We start from the raw sequence: 20794 nt of genomic DNA on the forward strand, positions 1-20794 counted from the left end.
TCGCTGCACGTGGACGGTCGGCAAAGAAGAAGACTGTTTCGTGCTGCAGCAACAAGGCAACCCGGGTTGTTAAGCTTTCCCGTTGCCCTCATCGCGTCTGCTTTACGTGTCTTTCGAAGGCGTGCTCGAAGGCTCTCAAGAACGGTACTCCGGCAACGTGCTGGAAGTGCAGACACGAATTAGCTCTGGATCAAGTGGAGGTTGTGCTGAGCCGGTCAGAATTCGCGTTGTACATGAGGCAGCGTGAGAAAACCCCGACACGTACAAATTGTGTGAGCTGTTGTGTTTGGAAAGCGACGGAGGAGCTAAGAATTGCGCCTTGCGGCCACTACTATTGCCCGCCGTGTCTTCTGCGCATGTGCCGTCTAGCGCTGGGTGACCGCGCACTGGCGCCACTGCGGTGCTGCAAGAAAGAACTGCCTGATGACTACGTGCGTGAAGCGTTGACTGGGCCCGAGGACTACGCAAAGTACCAGAAGATCGTGATGGAGAAAGACTGGAAAATATCGGACCTCGTGTCTGATGCCGAGTACTCGGCAACCGTCAAAGCCTTCGGAGCGAAGCAGTGCCCGGGTTGTGGTATCGGCGTGCAGCGTGCCTTCGGTTGCGTGCACATGTCATGCCCTAATGGGCATCAGTTTTGCTACACCTGCCTGCAGCGCTGGGGCTCCTGCAACTGCCCGCTGATCCCAGAGGATGAACTGCGAGCAATTCTTGGCGAGTGATCTTCGGCTTGGTGTCGGTTAATAGGAGCTGTTGCATTCAACGTTGTATTTCCTGTAATTGCACGACTGTATGGCGTTGATGCGTCTCGACTTGGTCCGTCCTATGGAATCCAACGCTTTTGGCCAAAGAGAAAGCGAGTGCCGCGTCCCAGATCCTACGCGGTTTGATCAAGCACTCACACTTTGCATTCTGGCAAAAGATCCGAAGAGCACGTTGAGATGGCGCCCTCTGCTCAATGTTCTGGGTGTGCAGGAGAGTTCTCGTGGTCGGGGGTGGAGTCGACGCAGCAACTATTCCCGCTGTTGTGTGGAGACGTTTTATGCCGAGCATGTCTGGGACGGCAAGCTCGGGAGGCATTGTCACGCAGGATCGCGCCCTTGCGGTGCTGCCAAAAAGTGGTTCCGCACGACTTCATTCGTATGGTACTCGCGTGCCAAGAAGATATTTACTACTCATTCCTGATGAAACAACCTCGCGACGAAGCTGGGAGTGGTAAGCCGCCTGCTACCCGAATGAACGTTAAGAGTACACCTGCGCTACCTCTTCCCGCCCTTCCTGTCGTGAGTGATGACACCGAGATGAAACAACCGGCGAAGTTGGTGCAGGACAACGTCACCACGACAGCGTCGGCTGCGCTATCTTCATTTCTTGATGACCGAGCTGATAACTCACCACCCCAACCGCCTCAGCGCAGATACTTCACTCGCGGCTCTAAGGTTCGACGTGTTCAGGTGCAGAACTCGAAGCAGAGTGGGAACACCGTGCCTCCAGCGCCCGGAAAACAATCGGTGGCGTTATCCAGTCAACCGTGCCATATGTGTGGCATCGGGATGTCCACTTCACAAATTAAAGCGCACTGTGGTCACGCGCTTTGTCACCATTGCGTTGAAACTGGCGTCCGCAGCTATCTAAATGCTCCCAATAGTGGGGCACCAGTTAGCTGTTGTGATCAAGTGCTGCCACTGCATCTGGTGAATCGCGTTATTCCACGCGGCGAGCTCACAAGATATGCCAAGCTCATGCTTAAATACACCGGCGCAACGACCACCACCACCACTGCAAACACACGGGGAACCAAGCGCAAGGCAGATCCCGAGACCGTGCTGGCCGCAGCGCCCGCAAAAGGGAAAGCGCGTGCTTCATCCGTGAAGCAGCTCCGGCCTACCAAAAAGGTGGAGAAGGTAAACAACCAGAAGCAGCTGAGCGAGCGTAAATGTAGTTCCTGCTTGTCGACTGTGTCACCACGTGCCAAGTGGCTGGTGGGCCCGTGTGGCCACGGCTACTGCCGATCCTGCTTGACGAAGATGGCGAAGACGAGTCTTGCGAATCGTGAACAAGTTCCGATTCGTTGCTGCTCGAAAGAGCTTCCTATGGACTACGTCAAACTGGTACTGGCCAAGGTCCAGTTCGCTCAATACGAGCGCTTTCTTGCCGAGCGTGACCCACGTTCATCAACGCTTCAGTCCGACCAGGACTACGCGAAGGTGGTGCGTCAAGTTAAGGGAAAGCAGTGTCCTGTGTGCGGGATCGGAGTTGTTAAGATCTCGGGGTGCAATGCTATGCAGTGCACCCTCGGCCACGTTTTCTGTTGGAACTGTCTGCACGTGCAGTGTACTTGCGGAAAGATCTATCAGTAAGACTGACTCCAGTCAATGTGCACGTGCAATCTGCAGATTTGGATAGTGTTGAATTGGTAACTAACTAATCTACTAATCATGCATTTCGAGAACTAGCAGTTCTCTCTCGTCTTGATGTAATTGATTGATATGTTGCTGTCTGCACGCCATCGTCAAGACTCAACGGCAGGCTGGGAAGGGGTGACTCTAACTGGCGAAGAAGTTCTTCTTATTGTTGTTGTAGTGGAAACTCGTGTTGGTGGTGATGTCACTTTCCAATTTCCCTGTTGGAGCATAAGCGACTTGGGCTCTTAAGTGACGCCATGGAAGTTCTTCCGACGTTGAGGGAGCTGGAAGAGCCTGCTGCTGATGGTCACTTCGAACACGTGGTCTACCTAAACTCCGACACAAATGACTTTGTCGATGAAGTTGCCGGTCGCGAGGAAGCTGCTGTTGAAGCCCAACTGGCGGAAGCGTACGCGTTGGAGGTGTACAGCGAAGAGATCCGTCGTGCAGAGCAACTTGTACTTGATGAAGCGGTTGCTCTTAGCTTCTACGCCAAGGAGGAACACAAGTTACTCCATCCCGCGGAGGCTGATCAGGAAGCGGACAGTGCGGACGAGACGTTGGCTGTGGTAGACGTCTCCGGCTTGGTGGATGGCGAGTCCAAACCACCTCCAAGCTGCGCATGCTGTCTGTTGCCCCTGGAAGACGAGGGTATCCGTCGCATTTTGTCGTGTGGTCATCTGTACTGCACCAAGTGTGTTGCGACTCGTTGTCGTATGGGTGTCCGCGATCGCTCCATGGTACCGGCACACTGCTGCAAGAGAGAGTTCCCCTCCGACTACGTGCGCGAGGCGTTGAATGTTGCCGAATTCGTAACTTATGAACGCTTTCTCCAGGACAAACCTTGGCGCGCGCTGGACCTTCAGTCGGATCGTGAATACACGCGTGTGGTGCAGCTACACCAGGGGGTGCAGTGTCCTGGTTGTGGAGTGGGGGTGCAGAAGTCGATGGGGTGCAACCGCATGGCGTGCTTGAACGGCCATGAGTTTTGTTTCCTGTGCGGCAGGAAGTGGAAGACGTGCGGCTGTAGCTACTATTGAGACTCCTCTGCTGTCTGGAGGTGAGAAGCCCTATATGCTTGAGTCTGTGCTATGAAGATGTTAGTCGGCTGCGAAAACGTGATCAACAAAGTCAGACAGGAAAATGAATATCGATTCAACTGCACTCCCTGCGTCAAAGTACTTTTTTTTCTGCTTCACCGTGCTCAGCAGTTCGAGCGCCCTAGTAGAGAAGCAGCTTGCGCTCCGGCTGGCTGGTGAAATCGCCAACGGTAGCTGCAAGCACGGGTGGGTCAGCTTGTTCCACGCTCGCACCAAACTTGTCGTGAGAGATCAGGATAGAGAATTTCTCGACATTCGAAATGAGGTCTCCGTTGATGCCCACATAGTCAAATTTGCCGAGCAAGTCGGTGTAGCCGTCCTTGAAAAACTCAGTCTTGGTGTGGTGGGTTGAGCTTCCAGACGATAGCTTGGCGTACGCTTTCACGTAACAGGAGCGAACTGGCAATCCGTCGTGGAAAACTTGGAGTACACCACACTGAGTCATGATCTCGACAGTTAAACTCGAATTGAAGTATGGCTGAATCATGTCGATAGGCGGAGCCACACTACTGACAGTGCGCGACGACGAAACTTCTTGGATTCTAATCATCATTTGCGTAGCACGAAGCTCTTGAGGAATTGGCACCGATGTCTTTGACAGGTTTACATCGTTTGGTAGAGTACCAAGATCGACAGACAATTGTCGCCGAGGCTCGACCAAGAGAAGACTTGATGCAGATGCTGCGGAGTCAGAAAATGTGTTGAAAGGCTCGGTCGAAAACATAAGCTCCACATCAATCGGATAGAACGCGAGCTCACACGCTCCTAGAGACCGTGACAACAGTGTAACCAGGCCATTGTCCACACTTGCTTCTAGCTTAACTTGGTTTCCATGGGCTGTATCTTGATTGAAAGGGCTCTCTCGTTCAGTCTCCATAGGAGTATCGACCACTTCCATGTCCTCAAGGCGGCCTAAGCTTTGTGCCTCGAAGGCGTCAAACTCTTCCAGAAACTCCTCCATTTTGTGGAACCGACGTTGCCAGCGAGGTTGTGGATGCGCAGCATAACGCGAAATAATACGACGAGCGACGCCAAATGCTCGGCCATGCTCGCCGTTGCTACGGAAAAAGTCGAGGAAAGCAGAGAGGTATGCATACTGAACCGTATTCTCAAGCTCCAACTTCCTTGGCGTGTCAAGATTTTCCAACCGAGCAAAAGTCTTGACTGCATCCTCGATACGATCAAACAGAATCATATAGTACGCCATCACCAGCAAGTGCTGCGCATTCATCCGTGTGTGCGTTCCAAGACGCTGGCAAAGTTCCCCATAGTATTTTCGAGCTTCAGCATTCAGTATACGCTTGCCTGACGTTTGACCTGTCTCGCCAGACCCCCACGAAATTTGTGTATCCACTCTGCCTGCTACCGGATGCGTGCGCCTTGTAAGGAAAGGTCCAAACTCACAGTGATCGAACTGATCAAACATCGATCCAAACCGCTCGCTACGATACAATCGTGTCTCGTCCACATACGAGGAGCAGAAGCCACTCCCCACCGACTGGGACAAATCATTCGAGCTTGCGAAGAACTCCTTCATTGTTTGTTGATCACGATGAAGAAGCCCGTATTTCCAAATCCCCGACACAAAGAGCATCTTATTTCTAAGATAATTCACCAGCCGGCGGAAAAATAACTCATCATGGCACCGCCAGAACAACTTCTGGAAGTCAGTCTTCACACCAGGTTTTGCAGACTCCATGAACTGTACGATCTCTTCCAGCGAGCCCCGAGCACTGACATCTGCCCAAGAAGCTAGATTCACACACGTCGCACTGCGAGCCACCTTGCAGGTCGTCGTGTTCTCTTCAAGTTTTGCCCAAGCAACCACAACACCTTCAATTGACGCACGCGCAGGATATTGTGAGAATAGCCCTTCTTCTGGGAAGTAGTACGAAAACACGAACTCATTTGTATGGTTAGGCGCCACGCTTCCGATCTCGTTTATCGTGTAAAACCCACTCGGCCCCATTGGAAGAGCACCTTGAGGTATTTGCAGCAATAAATTGACATTGGTAAGGTGGTCCGAGCCAATGTTGCTCAAAGTGACGCTCGTGGTGTAAACCTTGTTGACCAGTAGCTCTGTGCTGCAGTCCCCATTTTCGTCTCGAATGCGTTGCTTCAAAATCAACATTGTGTTGGCTGTGGGCGAGCTCTCAGCAGGGCCAATGCTGCGATGATAGAGGACAGCTTCACTAGCTGGCGAAATTGAGGAGGCCAGTTGCACTTGACTGGGTGTTGCGTCCTTGTCGAGGTCCAGCACTGCTAGCGCGAATAGCCCTTCAGAGATGGAGGCTAGTGCCTCCGGGAAATATGATGACACAAAGCGTCTCCGACCACCATCTTCTAGGCGGCGCAACATGTGCTCTGCGTACTCTTTCCAGAACATGTTGCATCCTGTCAGAGGTGGACGTTGGCCAGAGAAATAGCGCTTTTCTTGCACTTTGCGAACCTTGCCAGGTGGGATATACTGAGCCTCTTGCTTAGGCTTCCTTTTCCTTTTGCTTTCTTCTTGAGGGTCGTCATCGTCATCATCTGTATTCTCGCTCTCGTCACTCTCGCTGCCCAGGCTTCTTACACCAAAGTCATCATCAGATTCCAGGAAAGAAGCAATCTCGGTAGTTTCTATACATGTAGCACCACAAGCCTCCCCAAAACGTAGCGCACTGGAAGAAAGATCGATTGCTGATCCACATGGAGCACCCATTGGTGATGTGGGGCTATAACAGACTTCACTAGCAGGAGCGTAGGCGTGCTGAAGCATTTGTACTCCACCTTGGTACCCAGACATCGCTGGACGTGCACCGAATGCTGCGTAAGGTGGTGGAGCTGGGACGTCAGACGGCTCAACTTGACCTAGGGACAACACAGTGTTAAACACGCGTGCCAGTACACTCGAGCAGCCCGAGGGATAGATAGATTCGATCTCGCTGATGACAGCACGGCAGATGCGCGTTTTCTCCTCCATATTCGTCATCCTTTCCGCCACCAGTAACTTCTCGATGCAATTTAAGTGCTGAAATACAGCAGGGCCAAGGTAGAAGCTCCGCAAACTAGCTTCATCATCAAGCACGTGATAGTCCACCAAGGACTTGCAAATCTTCGCAGCGATTAACGGCTCAGCATACTGCTTGAAGAAGGCTGGGTCTTTGCGCGAAAGGAAAAAGTGAAGATCATCACACGCATTTGAATAGTAGAAATGTTCCTTCTCCAAGGTGCTCAGACCCCACCATTCTTTCAGTTTGCTCGCTAGCTCTTCGACATTACCCTCAGAGGCAAGCGTTGGCCACAAGTTCATAGCGCTTTCAAGACTTTCATACAACGCATACTTGCTGGAAAATGAACGCGGTAGGTTTTTCATTTCGCCACTATGCACGCACTTGTGGCTGTCAACCTGATGAAAATGGTCGGATGGCGAAAGAGCCTCCTCAACTGATAGACGGATGTCGCGCTTCGGTATCACCACTTTATCTTCCACAGCAGGAAGACTCATTGGCACCTCCTGCGTGCACATGTATCCACTTGAGCAGTCAAATGCAACCGTGCAAACTTCAAAAGATCTCATTCCGTCGGAAAAGAAAGGGAGACCGCTTAGCTCGATGCGGACAAGATCATTCTCATCTACAATACACGAAGCTACGAGTTGCGATTGCTGCCCAAGGAACGAAATACTTGGTACCATCCCACCACCACGACCTGCTGTAGATCCTCCGTATCCTCGATGTATCTTCTTCTGCAACATATTTTTCCGAGAAGTTCCTCCCGATTGGATATCATTTGCGGCCACAGACTTGAATCCAGTTACTTTCTCACCAGCCTCAACATTTACCACCTCCATATCTGTTTCACTTTGAACGTGGGGATTTTGAAGTAGCGATGGTTTTGGTATCGATGAGGTCCCCAAAAAACTCAGAGAGTTTTGATTAGCGGACACCAGCGCGCGTCGCTGAAGTATGTAAGCATATTCATCGCTGATCTTGCGCATTTTCAAAAAGTCGTTTTCGAGTGGGGTGGAGGGAAATGACAGTCTTGGTGATCGGGTTCCAGAACTGGAAGCAGGCTTCAGACCATCTCCAACAAATACCTCGCTTATTTTGCTGGTTCGAGTGTCCAAAAAGTGCTTCAGAAACACCAATACTTGAGTTGAATTTCTGGAAGCGTTCCGCAATTGAATCTCCAGTACTGTCTTCTGTTTATCTTCCACCTTTAGCTGTTGAGAACAAATCACTAAAGGCAGAGTTTGGGTAGCGAGAAGGATTTGCGTCGGCTGCACGATCAAACCAAGCGGTAGCGATGTATGCATGGATTTTTTCTCGCACACGGTGATGGGATACTTGAGATTCAACGACCGGAGGTAGACCACGTATGTACCAGCTCGTCTTATTTGAACAGCAATGCCGACAGGGCAATTCAGATTACTCTTTACCACCGTCACTTCCGAGCAATGTAGTGCATTTTGTAGTACTGTATCAACGATTTCACACACTGATACCAGTTTATCCTTGACCCAAGTCTCCACTTTACCTGAATACGCGAACGGGATAGGAATCTCCACGATTTCATCCACCGAGCAATTCACAATTTGAGGTCGATATGAACGCAAGTTGGGCAACTCCCAACTATATGAATCAGTATGGTTACCACCAGCTTCAAATTGAACCGTAAGGCGCTCAACGTCTTGAAGTTGGCCCAGTTTGATCTCACCTGTGGCATCTGATTGAAGTGTCACCTTGATATCGTTTTTGGAGTGCACGTGCTTACAAGTGAACAACGCACGCACACTCGGAACCGGTTCTCCATTATGACCGAGCACTAATACCCGGAACTCGCTTGAACTGTACGGGTTCCCCGACTCAAGCGACCTTCGAACCAAATGAGCGGTGTATGTGCTGTCAAAGTTGTTCACTCGCTGAACGTTAAATCGTTTTGCGTCGCTCACTTTTGGCAGTTCAGTCGATTTAACGGAGCCTGTCACGTTGGGTGGAGAAACACAAGCACTAACCATGACATTGAAGCCTCTGGCATCCATCGGAATCTCAAAGCAAGGAGGGTGATTCACGATCGACTGCATGGACGAAAATGACAGGACTTCCTTGTGAGAGCTGGAGCCAACATTGCTCGTGTTGACAAGATCGAACTCAATCGTCAACTTCACATCAACAAGCAGCTCAAGTGATTCGCCGGTCGCAATACCAGCAACCAGCAGACGTGGGCGAGTAGCAAGCTGGGCAACAGAGCCAGGAACCAACTGCTCGGAATCGATGTGTATGTCAACGTCCACGGCAAATGATTCTGGTAAATAGCTGAATGATCCATGGAAATTCCCAAATGACCCGTGGCAGAATACGATGGCGAACTTATCTCTCGAATGCACGTCGCTGTGCCGAAATGGAATAGATATGCCCCCTTCCTCGTCCGCTGCATACTCGCGACCGACCTGGGACCTACTGTTGCCAGACTTCACATTGATCACAAGCGCACGAGCATCACGGAGAAGATTTCCACGTTCATCGAGCACGGCGAACTCGTGCCCTTGCGTCGTGATTCGCTCCACGTGGCGGAGAAAACCTTTACGCAAGATAGCCCTGCACGTAACCCCTTTTTCGAACACTTCTACCACAAAAACACCACGCTGGGGATTTCTTTTAGCAAGAAACTCGATTGGAACACGGACTTCTTGCCAAGCAGTGAGATGGCTTAAATCAATAACCTGCTCTTCCGTCGGTAGCAATCCATCGAGACATATATCACCCTTGATTTCACGGCGCAATCGTGAATAGTACTCCATGGTTTTGATCTCATACAGATGGGCGGTCAGTGACTTAACATTGCGAGCCTGCACGTAAACCCGCAGTGGGTCCTCGGGTAAAAAATAAGTTGGGTTTGACTCACAGAAAATCACCTCCGACGAGCTCGTTTGGCTCGATAGCGCTTGACCCTCATCCGGGAGCTTTGCTGTCCAATGGGAGAATTCGCCCTTCCCCAATTTGATCATGACCAACGCATACTGAATTTCCACGAAGTCGTTATTCAAGCGAGGACGTATCGTATTGAGAACGACTTCATCATCCAATTGGGATGACCATAGTGTTCTCAAACTCTTTTGGAGGATCTCATCGTGGCTCATCTGAGAAACGCTCGCGAAACCATACCCGCTAACGTTATTAAGACCTACAATGTGACCACCAGCGATCTTCAGGTACTCCACCAATGCGTTCAATAGTCCCACCAAGGCTCCAGAGCTTCCCCAGCTCGCCATATTCAAAAGTTCCAGCTTCCGGTACAGAGTTTTCATCCGAAGTCCATATACTGCAGTCGGCGTAAAATCACGCAAAAACTCTAGATAGGTCTCGATATGCTGCAGCTCTTTCTCGTTCCGAGCTTCACTTCGGAGGTCCAAGCTGTGAGCACTGTCCACCTCTGCAGCAGCCTGAAGTAGTTGCATCCCGCGAACTGCAAACTCGCTGTTGCTACGAAATATCTCTGGCGATCGCTTTGCACATTCCAATAGTTGCAAAAAGGACAAGTTGCGATGCGCTGAACGGAAGTTAAAGCTGTAGCCCTTGTACGTATCCTTCTTACGCTCAACATCCTTGACGATCACATCCACATATCTAGATCAAGGAATGTTTTAATAAAAGTCAGTTGCTAGGAAAATGGTCAACTCATGAGTATGGTTTCCTGTACAGAAGCAACGTACCCCGGAATGTCCGCGTATTCAAACGCGTAGGTGTCCAAGAACACGTCGAGCATCACCCAGCGATCATAATCAGATCCTTCCCAAGCACATATTTTTTGGAAAGTCTTTTCGCGCCCGAAGACATCGAGGTCATGCAATATCTCCATTAACGCCGTATCTTTTGCAGTGCGAAACGACAGGGAATCCAGCTTCGTTTGAATCCATACATCAAGGTCCAGCAACTCATTACTATAATATATATACAAATCGCAGTCAAGTACACGATGAGATCTCCGCATTCACACACAGAACCTCCCCACATAGCACCTCACCCACCTCAACACTGTCGGATACGTCTCCTTCCTGGCCTCTGTTGATATACCAGCAGGTTCCGGGTCCGAGAAGCTCACCTGCAGCGACGTCGAGATACGCTGTGTTGTCACCTACACAACCACAAAAACCAAATTAGTTTCCCTTTATGTATCCTCCACTTCACCCCACTCACCGCAATCTCCTCTTCCGGCTTGCTGAGCTTAGTCTGCAGGTCGAGCTCCAGCAGCAGTTGGCGACTAAGGATCCTCTGTGCGCGTTTACTGCAGCTCTTGGTCTGAAGCTGTCTCTCTGCCATCCCTAGCTGGGTCTTCACCTCAGTCAGTCTCTGCCAGGCCTTCCCGTGCTCCTCCTTCTCCACTAGCCTCTGCACCTCCAGCAGCTCACATAGCGCCCCGTAGTACAAAAAGTCTGGCGAGCCAGGCACAAAGCTCCGATGCACCAGCTGCGCCTTGGCCGCCACGCTCTCCGCCAGCGCGAACTCCTCTTGGAACACCAGTTGGCTCTCTGCACTACCCGAGGCGCCTTCTCTGGTCAGTTGCGCCTCCCAGTCCGACGAGACCATCACTCCTGCTCCACTTGTGCTCGCGATCGCAAATGCGGAAGTGAGACTGATGCATGTTCGTCTTCAACAGTGGGTACAGAATGGATTCAAAAGTGTACCCAGGTTAAGTGAACCACATCACTTAACGATGATTGGCTGTTTTGAATCGCCACTTCAACGTGGCTCGTGCTATGGGGCTCTTCGGACGCAAGGAGCGGCAGCGCACTAGCAGCCGCGTAGCGGAAGGAGGAGGAGGATCTCTGGCTGCACCGTCTCCTTCTACGGCAGCTTCGTCTGCGAAGGGCAAGAATGGGGACTTGGACTTGTTCGGAGCCGACAGCGACGAGAGCGACGACGAGGCGACCATCGAGCGATACGCGAAGGACGGGGGGGACGAGAGTTTGAACGAGGCGGAAGCAGCCGAGGCTGAGAAGAGGAAAGTTGCAGTGCTGAACTCGAAGGTGAGGGTGACTCATTCAAGTCAGGTAGAGGAGGGAAATAGGTGCTAACTGCCGCGTGCCACGTAGTTATCGCCAGAGGAGCTGTTCAAGAAATACGACACGGATGGGTCGGGAAACATATCTGCATCCGAGTTTCTGGCAATGGTACGGAGGATTCAAAATGTACCATTGAAAAATGTGTTATTGTTGACTTTTTTGTGCTTGCTGCTGTGTAGCTACCGGATCTGGGTATTTCCATCTCGGGGGCAAAAGCCCTGCGGATTTTTCGTAGATGTGATACTGACGGCGGAGGCGAAATTGACCTCGCCGAGTTCAAGATGGCCATGTTTGCTGTAGATCCTGTGTCAGGTAACACCCTGGGGTTCTCTCCGTCGGCTTTGCTGGGTCCTAGGGACGCTTTCGAGTTGTTTGATGAGGACGGGACGGGTCAGATTGATGCATTAGAGTTTGCGGTACGAGCTTGGTCAAAGTGATGTGGGGCGAAACCCTACTCGTGGTTTTGACTGATGAGGGATGTGTAAATAGGATGTGCTGGAGTACTTTGGCATGGACGTGAGCGATGAAAAGCAGGAGAAGATTTTCAAGAAATATGACAAGGACAAGAGCGGATACATTGATTACAAGGAGTTTCGCTCGATGTGGGTTCGTCTCGTAGATGTACGTGAAGAGCTTACGAACCGTGGGATAGAAGTACCGAAGCATATACGGCTATGGAAGATGCAGCAAATGCTAGAGACGATTTTAGACGAAGAGGAGGCTCGCGAGGCTGTTGCGCTGGAGGCAGCGAAAAGATTTCTGGACCGCCAGCGAGACAAAGAGTTTCGAGAAATGTCGAGTCGCAAAGCACTTATTCGAGCTGAAGACGAGCTAGCAGCCGCGCTTGATGCAGCGGGGCAGGTGTACGTTATGGGAAGTGGGAAGTACGATCAGTTTGCAGGAAATCCTGTCACTAGAGACGAAGATCTGTTCCCAGGGTTTAAGGCTGTGAGCGAGATTTGGTCTTATCGGGTAAATCCAACTGATCAAGCCCAGGAAAACAAGTCACGCGCAGCAGCAAAGGTAAACAAACAAAAGAAAGCAGTGGACCCAATGCCGGAAATAAGTGAAGTCCTGCCAAAGCCAAAGAATGCTCTTCCGCCTCGAGCAGGTAACGAGCTCAGTGTTTCGGCATCCAAATACGTTCGTCGAAGATTAGAAAATAAACGCTGGAAGTTCCAGAGTCCACCGAAATTGAACAAACAGACAATTTCCCAGACGAAAATGCATATCCGAGCAATGTCTCGTGAGAGAGAGGTGCCGAATGAACGTAACGAGGGAGATCAACATGTTGACTCAAACGCACCTACAGAAACATCCGAAATTGAAGAGTTCACCCGTGACGAGAGCAATCAAGGCGAGGAAGAACTTGCCAAGCTCTTCTTTGAAAACCGGGAATTTGTTCGGAGCTTAAGATTTCGATCAACATCTTTGATGACAAATACGGGGCCTTTGTGGGGTAGAAGTGTCGTGCATGGTGCAATCAGCGATAGTGTCGCTTTTGCCGTGACAAGTTCGGGAAGTGTTTATAGCTGGGGAGGGAGAAATAATACGTGGGAGGCATCAGCTCGGCGCCTAACTGGATTTGACAGCGACTCAGATGATGATCTCGAAGGTACCAACACGAAGAAAAGAAAAGAGAAACAATCGGATAATGGCGTACAGTCGAAGAGTACCCCTCGGTCAGCGTTTCAGAAGATGTGTACCCCCGCACAGGTATGGCCTTCAACAATACAGCAATAGTCAAAACTTGTCTGATGCCTTTGACTACAGCTAGAAGGGCTACATGATCCTGGTGTGGAAGCGAGAGAAGAAGAACAGCTGGAGCATGAAGCTCGACAAAACGAAGAGAATCAACACTATGAAAGGTAGGTGGATACCCATATAAACGGACTGGCGTGATTTCAATTCGATAACTTGCTTCTTTGAAGGTTGAAACGAGTTGTCACGTATTACGACGTTTGGGAACCACCTCCCAGTAATGCGACGCGGCTGCTGTTCATGGAGCAAGTGCTCCTACCCAAGATTGAATATGAGCAGCTGGTTACGTCTGGCCAACTGCGTGGGCTTAAGCTCGATCATCTGACCAAAATGGATTTGTCACTCACGCTGGGGGAATGCTTCGAGCTTGAAGTCGAGGTAAAAGGTGAAGAGGGTCACACCGCATTCAAAGAATCGGAAAATATGATCAAGGTACAAAGATAAAAATGTGATTCTCTACAACCCTCGCAATCACAAAACGTACATGTGCATGAACAGGAATACAGTGCAGACAAAAAGCGCACTCAAGACAAACAGATTAATTTCCTCCAAGTGGTACATTTTTGCCTGTCCAGAGTTGGCTTAGCTGTCATAACTCATGGCCCTTTTGTGTTTCTGTGCTAGGAAAAAGAGAAACTACTACAAGGAGTATGTGATGCCTCATCTTAATCATCAATGGAGCGTTTTCTGATGGAGTAAACTTAACTTGTTTCCTTGCAGTGGGCAGATGTCAAAATATCGCGCGACAACCGACATGCCAAACGTGAAGAGGATGCAAAAGCCAAAATCATCGAAAAAGTTGACCGCGCGGTGAGTAAAGCGACGGATCATTTTACTAGGCCCCTTCGGCTAAGTCCTTGTGGACAACCTTGGTGTAGGATCGAGCATACGAGTCCAGGGCTGCTCGGAGGGTTGTTCAGTTGGAAGATACAATCCCTGAGTTTACAGCTCGAGGTGAAAATTCCCGGATTGATATGAGCGGAGTTACTTCAAGGTAAGACAGGAAAATAACGTACCGGTAGTGTGCAAGTGCCTCGATCTGATCTTTGTATTTTGTTGGTACCCGAAGAGGACCACCGCTTCACTCACCCAGAGGAGCTGTGGTAAGTATATACTATAAAAAGTGAAGACGGGTGCTGATTTGTTTTTGCAGGCCGTAGCAAATATTTCTGCAGGGGGGTCCCACGTGGCATTGCTTATGCAAGATGGGTACGGACGGATTCTTGAATTTGTTGGCATTGGCAACCCACACTCACCTGCGTTTTTAGATCCCTTTACACATGTGGAATTGGTGCAAGTGGACGCCTGGGTCTTCAGCCGAACGAGCGAGGAGCTATCTGTTTTGACACAAACCACCCCCAGCGCGTCGAAGCTTTCAATGTGCGAACGTATGTCTGTACGCTGACAATCTGTAAACTAATGCATCTTCCACGTGCTTTTAGGATGTGAGCCTGCGTCAGGTATCTTGCTCCTTCTCGCACAGTGCAGCAATTGACTCGGACGGATCGCTATACACTTGGGGGTCGGCATGCAATGGAAAACTGGGTGTCGGAATTGTTGAGGACGAGTACAAGCAGTACTCTTTGACGCCACTGCTGGTCAAATTCCCTGGTAAACGAAGAATACGATCCGTGTCCTGCGGAGCCTCGCACAGCGGAGCAGTCTCAACGGCAGGGGAATTGTTCATGTGGGGATCCGCAAATGGTGGCCGCCTTGGGCTTGGGCCTCACGTGGTCGATACGATCGTTGTTCCAACGCTGGTAAGAGATCTTGTGAACAAGAAAGTGTCGGTATGGCAGGTCTCATGCGGAACAGCACACTCCGCAATTTGCACCGAGGTCACGTCAGAATACAATAGAGGAAGCAAGAAGCTACGTGGTGGTCAGGTGTATATCTGTGGGGGTGCTACTGCACTTAGTCGGTACGTTTTGTCGTGGGAGCGTATCCCAGAGCTTGATGAGGTTGGAATTCGTCAGGTGGCGTGTGGAGGAAGCCATACAGCCGCTGTATCCTCATACGGAGAACTTTACACCTGGGGTCGCAATAATCATGGATGTACAGGTCACGATGCCAGCGTACGTATATATATTTGTTGATAGTAGTAAGGATGTTAACATACTAACCCCGATCGGTTTGTGTGTCTTGAGCACAGCGCGCGTTTCTGGAAAAACCAGAGCTACTCAAGTGCCTGCACGTTGAACCTTACAACCTTGCATTTCACAAGCCATGTCGTCAGATTACCGTCTACAACGAACAAGGACCGCACCTGGCTGTCAACGGGGAAACTGGGGGTGCTTTAACGACTTGCATCCACACTCATGTAAGGCTGAGGGTTTTTACTCTCTCGCTATTACCATACTCACTGGTTTTGGGCATAATTGCTTTGTAGCATGAAGACAAGCCGTGGTGGGAGGTGGATCTTGGCCAGCCTGCCGTCATAGAAAAAATTCGGGTATGCAGCAGGCCAATTGGATACATTTCTTGCGCGAAACTAACCTGTACTCTTTCAGTTGTGGAATCGAACGGACGAGCCGTTGAACCCATCAAAAAGCAGGAGTGAGTACAGCGGTCGTCTTTTCCCGTGCTGGATCTTCGTGAGTGAATTTGCGTTTAAAGACGTGGAAGGCAAAGAAGGGTGAGCTCGAGAGTAATTTCACATTACCACGTTCAAAAGTGCTTACGAAACCATCTCTGGTAATCCTTGCGTCGATGTAGCTTGCGGGCCGCTAAAGTTCAGTCGAGCGCGTTCGAGCTCTTCCGAACCAACAAACGAATGACGGAGTGGGTGCTCCCTACAGCTAACACTGTGGGTCAGTTCGTCCGAGTTCAACTACAAAACAGGAATTTCCTCCATTTCGCAGAGGTCGAGGTGTTTGGCGTCTACTCGGCATTCAAGTATGTAGGTCGTGTCGGTACGGTCCAGTGCAGCGCGGACGCCACGCTAGTGGTCATGCCTCCCATTCCTACCCAAAGGTACGTCAACATAGCATTGCCAAACGACTTGAACAGTGTATAACATTTCTCGATACTGCTGCCGCTAAATACAGCGTCCTTGACGATTACTACCTCCGTGCGATCCAAGCAGATGCCGACCACGCCTCCATTCTGCGCCAATATGACGCGTACGAGCGATCGTTCCGCAAGTTTGGTCGTGGTACTGCAGAAACACTCGATGACGCCTGTCGTCTCTGTCGCGTTTTTCACGATTGTGAGATCTGCGAATTCTACGCTTCCGCCAAGTACAGTCGGCGCGCGATTGCCAGCGGTGAGCAGAAAGCGCTTCCACTCCGGCTCGTCGGTGATCGCATGGGGCTCAAGGTATGTGTTGCAACAATCCCAACGCAACTCCCTGCACTAACCGAGTCTCTCCTTTCTAGGAACTCGTTCAGGTCGCTCTGGATGAGGGCACATTGGAAGCCGAGCAGCAGGAGCGAGGTCGGCAAGAGCAAGAAGCCGCCCAGCGCGCCCAAACAGCTCAAGAAGCAGCGGAGCTCGAAGCCGAGCGGCAACGACTAGAAGAGCAGGAACGCACCAAGAAACAAAGTCGCTTGGTGAAGACCTTCCAAGGGCTCAACTTGCTCAACAAGAAGAAAGTGTAGCCATTCCACGTTGAAGCTCATAGTTTTTCTCTTTCACCACTACCTATCTTATATCATAACCTAGCACCTCTCAGACAGCATACGAAAAGGCGGGAAACGTCGATCCGGGTCATTGTTGAATTGTCCACCTCTGCCGTTATGCTGCTAAATGCGTTGCGAAGTAAGGCGCGCGGCAGCGGCTCGTCGCAGACTTCGGGCCCTTCCAGCGGCAGCAGCGGAGCCAAAAAGCAGCGCTCGATCCACGACTTTTTCTCCCAGTCCAGTCGCCAGCGCGGAGGCAAACTGCGCAAGGCGCGACGGTCTCTCGAAGCCTCCGCCAAGGGCAATAGCTTCAGCAGCGCCGCCATGGACGAGCACGACGACGAGCCCGTGCAGAAACGCATCGACTACGACATCATGGACGACGAGAGCAGCGAGGAACCCATACTCGCGGCCTCCCAGAGCAGCGACAGGCCTAAGAAGAGCGACTTCTCTAGCCAGCGCAGCGAGCCCGACTGGGAGCCCACCCACACGCCCGTGCGCTTCGGCTTGCCGCCCACGAGCCAGGGCTGCTACACGCCCCAGATGCACCAGTTCAGCCAGGACGACATGGACTTCCTTACGCCCAGAGACCAGCCCGTCATCCCGCTGTCCAACCCGACGACTCCCTCCCCATTGAAGAAGAGACCGAGACTCAATAGCGGAGCGGATGTGGTACAGGAGGAACAAGTACAGAACCTCACGCAGGATATGACCCACATGGACGTTCGGCACGCGAGGAAGGGGCCTCCGTCTTTCTCGAGCCAATCATCAATGGACACGGGGTCGCCGCTGAAGAAGAGGGTGAACGTGGTGGTGAATAATGCCAAGAGACCACGACCCAACGGGTGAGTGATTGTAGTGGTGAGAGCGTGTCTTCGTGCTGCTCACTAGTGTGTGCTCTATTTTTTCATGTGGTTGTTGGTTTTTTTGCAGAGAGCGAGCGGTGTCGTTCTTGTCCGACGAGAGTTATGTGAACCCGTTCGCGCCGGAGACCGACTCGGGGAAGAAAAAGATTTCCAGGCGCAAACGACGGTCGTTCCCTTCTGCGTGGGTGGGAGGACAGAGTGGATCGCCCGTTTCCAAGTATCTGTCGGATTTCTCCGAGCTTGGGGTATGCTGTCTATCTATTGCCGTTTGCCATCAGTGCACAGTACTGAATTGTGGTGTTCTCCTTGGCAGTTAATCGGCTCGGGCTCGTTCTCGAAAGTGTACAAGTGCATGAAAAAGATTGATGGCTGGGTGTACGCGGTGAAAAAGAGCAAGCGCCATTTTCGCGGGAAGGCAGACACGTACGCAGAGCTGTGCATTGTTTGCTGGTGCTTTGCGTAAATAGGCACTTACGTTTGTTGTTGTGCTTGCACCACAGCGAGCGAGCTCTTCGAGAAGTGCAGGCGCTGGCAGCGCTGAGTAGCAGCAACCACGTTGTCCGCTATTTCGACGCCTGGATAGAAGACGATTTGCTCTACATCCAGCTTGAAAACCTGGAGGGGTGCTCGTTGGCTGGCTTTGCCAATAAGTACGCACCGCACAAGATCCCGGAAGAGACGCTGTGCAAGCTGCTGTGCCATATTGCTCAGGTAGATCTTTTTGTCTTCTAGATTCCTGTTCTTGACCGGAACTAACAATGTCTTTGATTTATGTAGGCTCTTTACGACATGCACAGCAAGAAAATGGTCCATATGGACGTCAAGCTACAAAATGTGCTGGTCGGCCCGGAAGAGGTTTACAAGGTAAGCTGCTCTCGAATGCTGCCGAAATGTCTAGGTTTTGGAGCTCACATTTGATGCGTGCAGTTGGGTGACCTGGGAACCGTCGCTCACCTTGACGGCAGCATGGAGATCACAGAGGGCGACAATCGGTATCTTAGTCGGTACGTGCTTTCTACCCTAGCTACTTGCCGAGGCAAGGGGCTGTTTAGTTAACGTGTCACTTCCTTGTTCGTTGCAGCGAATTGCTAGAAGGCAACCGGAATAACTTGCGCGCCGGCGACATCTTCGCGCTGGGGGCCACAATCTATGAGCTCGCGCTTGGAACGACGCTGGCGAGTGGCGGCGAAGAATGGCAGAAGATCCGCGACGGAGACCTCGTGATGTTCCGGTACGAACGTGATACTCTGTTGCCACCCCGCGGCCTCGTTTCTTTTGCTGACAAGCTTGCTCACTTGTTCACTGCAGACAATACTCCAACTCGCTGCAGCACCTGATCGCCAGCATGCTGCACCCGGACGCGTTGCAGCGGCCTCTCGCCGAAGACATCCTGCAGCACGAGGTGGTGCTGCCCTTCCGCTAAAACCAAGTTTTCAACCCCACCAAAGTCTGCACGTCGGTACACTACTTGCATGATAAAACAATAAAATACACATTGCGTTGAGCAGCGCCGATAATGCGGGACGCGTGCGGGACGGCTTTGCTGAATGGCGTGTGCGTCCTAGACGGTACGCGCGTGATGTCATCGTGAATCCCGGCGGTGCCTTGTTCACCATCCAACTTCGACTTGCCCGAACTATGGCGAAGGGTATCTATGACTCCACGGTGGTTTCGCAGCCACACGTCCGCAGAGCTCATTCCAGGACGTGCGGCGCATCAGACACCGACGTCTCCACCGCCATGGCGACTAAGCAGCCGTACCAGTTCCCGACCCTGACGGAGATCAAGCGGTCGCTGCCCAGCGAGTGCTTTGAGGCCTCGGTGCCGCTGTCGCTCTACTACACGGTGCGCATCGTGGCCATCGCCGTGGCGCTGGCGTTCGGCCTCAACTACGCGCGCGCGCTGCCCGTGGTCGAGAGCTTGTGGGCGCTGGACGCTGCGCTCTGCTGCGGTTACGTGCTGCTGCAGGGCATCGTGTTCTGGGGCTTCTTCACGGTGGGCCATGACGCCGGCCACGGCGCCTTCTCGCGTTACCACCTGCTCAACTTCGTGGTGGGCACCTTCATCCACTCGCTCATCCTCACGCCCTTCGAGTCGTGGAAGCTCACGCACCGCCACCACCACAAGAACACGGGCAACATTGACCGCGACGAGATCTTCTACCCGCAGCGCAAGGCCGACGACCACCCGCTGTCGCGCAACCTCGTGCTGGCGCTCGGCGCCGCGTGGTTCGCCTACCTGGTCGAGGGCTTCCCGCCCCGCAAGGTCAACCACTTCAACCCATTCGAGCCGCTGTTTGTGCGCCAGGTGGCCGCCGTCGTCATCTCGCTCTCCGCGCACTTCGCCGTGTTGGCGCTGTCCGTGTATCTGAGCTTCCAGTTCGGTCTCAAGACCATGGCGCTCTACTACTACGGCCCCGTCTTCGTGTTCGGCAGCATGCTTGTGATCACCACCTTCCTGCATCACAATGACGAGGAGACCCCATGGTACGGAGACTCCGACTGGACCTACGTCAAGGGCAACCTGTCGTCCGTGGACCGGTCCTACGGCGCGTTCATCGACAACCTGAGCCACAACATCGGCACGCACCAGATCCACCACCTCTTCCCCATCATCCCGCACTACAAGCTCAACCGCGCTACGGCGGCATTCCACCAGGCCTTCCCCGAGCTCGTGCGCAAGAGCGACGAGCCGATCCTCAAGGCCTTCTGGCGCGTCGGCCGACTGTACGCCAACTACGGCGTCGTGGACCCGGACGCCAAGCTCTTCACGCTCAAGGAGGCCAAGGCGGCGTCCGAGGCGGCGACCAAGACCAAGGCCACCTAAGCGGCACGTAGCAACATCGGAGGTTTCATTGAGAGTAATAACAAATGGTCCTTCGACAAGAACGCGGCATCACTAGCGCACGCGGTTTCGCGTGGGGGTCGCTGACATCGTCAGCGCACCAAACTGACGGATGAGGCTCGCAAGGCATCCATCCATCCATCTGTCC

General features: G+C 52.0%; 7 protein-coding genes across 7 annotated transcripts; 6 read left to right on the top strand and 1 right to left on the bottom strand.

The window, feature by feature from the left end:
- Positions 1-356: 356 nt before the first annotated feature.
- Positions 357-725, top strand: KRP23_10483 (uncharacterized protein; the record flags this gene model as incomplete). The annotated part of the gene is made up of 1 exon (XM_067880939.1): positions 357-725. One exon carries the CDS (start codon positions 357-359, stop codon positions 723-725), a length of 369 nt encoding a protein of 122 aa, XP_067741231.1.
- A 1020-nt stretch (positions 726-1745) lies between these two features.
- On the top strand, positions 1746-2363 carry KRP23_10484 (uncharacterized protein; the record flags this gene model as incomplete). Its single annotated transcript, XM_067880940.1, has 1 exon — positions 1746-2363. The coding sequence occupies one exon, from the start codon at positions 1746-1748 to the stop codon at positions 2361-2363; it is 618 nt and encodes a 205-aa protein (XP_067741232.1).
- A 302-nt stretch (positions 2364-2665) lies between these two features.
- Positions 2666-3448, top strand: KRP23_10485 (uncharacterized protein; the record flags this gene model as incomplete). The annotated part of the gene is made up of 1 exon (XM_067880941.1): positions 2666-3448. The coding sequence occupies one exon, from the start codon at positions 2666-2668 to the stop codon at positions 3446-3448; it is 783 nt and encodes a 260-aa protein (XP_067741233.1).
- Positions 3449-3629: 181 nt separating this feature from the next.
- On the bottom strand, positions 3630-11079 carry KRP23_10486 (Actin-binding protein F; the record flags this gene model as incomplete). The annotated part of the gene is made up of 5 exons (XM_067880942.1): positions 3630-7007; positions 7971-10119; positions 10206-10433; positions 10521-10627; positions 10690-11079. The coding sequence occupies 5 exons, from the start codon at positions 11077-11079 to the stop codon at positions 3630-3632; spliced, it is 6252 nt and encodes a 2083-aa protein (XP_067741234.1).
- A 170-nt stretch (positions 11080-11249) lies between these two features.
- Positions 11250-16915, top strand: KRP23_10487 (Calmodulin-like protein; the record flags this gene model as incomplete). Its single annotated transcript, XM_067880944.1, has 22 exons — positions 11250-11519; positions 11586-11663; positions 11735-11971; positions 12045-12527; positions 13221-13271; positions 13329-13423; positions 13487-13748; positions 13815-13868; positions 13941-13964; positions 14037-14126; positions 14195-14310; positions 14386-14419; positions 14470-14525; positions 14585-14696; positions 14759-14927; positions 15378-15391; positions 15469-15636; positions 15706-15768; positions 15827-15951; positions 16032-16289; positions 16364-16634; positions 16694-16915. The coding sequence occupies 22 exons, from the start codon at positions 11250-11252 to the stop codon at positions 16913-16915; spliced, it is 3252 nt and encodes a 1083-aa protein (XP_067741235.1).
- A 138-nt stretch (positions 16916-17053) lies between these two features.
- Positions 17054-19225, top strand: KRP23_10488 (Wee1-like protein kinase; the record flags this gene model as incomplete). Its single annotated transcript, XM_067880945.1, has 8 exons — positions 17054-17781; positions 17870-18047; positions 18116-18225; positions 18303-18513; positions 18580-18666; positions 18730-18806; positions 18884-19033; positions 19111-19225. 8 exons carry the CDS (start codon positions 17054-17056, stop codon positions 19223-19225), a joined length of 1656 nt encoding a protein of 551 aa, XP_067741236.1.
- Positions 19226-19542: 317 nt separating this feature from the next.
- Positions 19543-20628, top strand: KRP23_10489 (Omega-6 fatty acid desaturase, endoplasmic reticulum isozyme 2; the record flags this gene model as incomplete). Its single annotated transcript, XM_067880946.1, has 1 exon — positions 19543-20628. One exon carries the CDS (start codon positions 19543-19545, stop codon positions 20626-20628), a length of 1086 nt encoding a protein of 361 aa, XP_067741237.1.
- Between the last annotated feature and the right edge of the window lie 166 nt (positions 20629-20794).

This window comes from Phytophthora ramorum, assembly GCF_020800215.1.
Source record: "Phytophthora ramorum isolate Pr-102 chromosome Unknown Phyram_PR-102_s0010, whole genome shotgun sequence".
NCBI lineage: Eukaryota > Oomycota > Peronosporomycetes > Peronosporales > Peronosporaceae > Phytophthora > Phytophthora ramorum.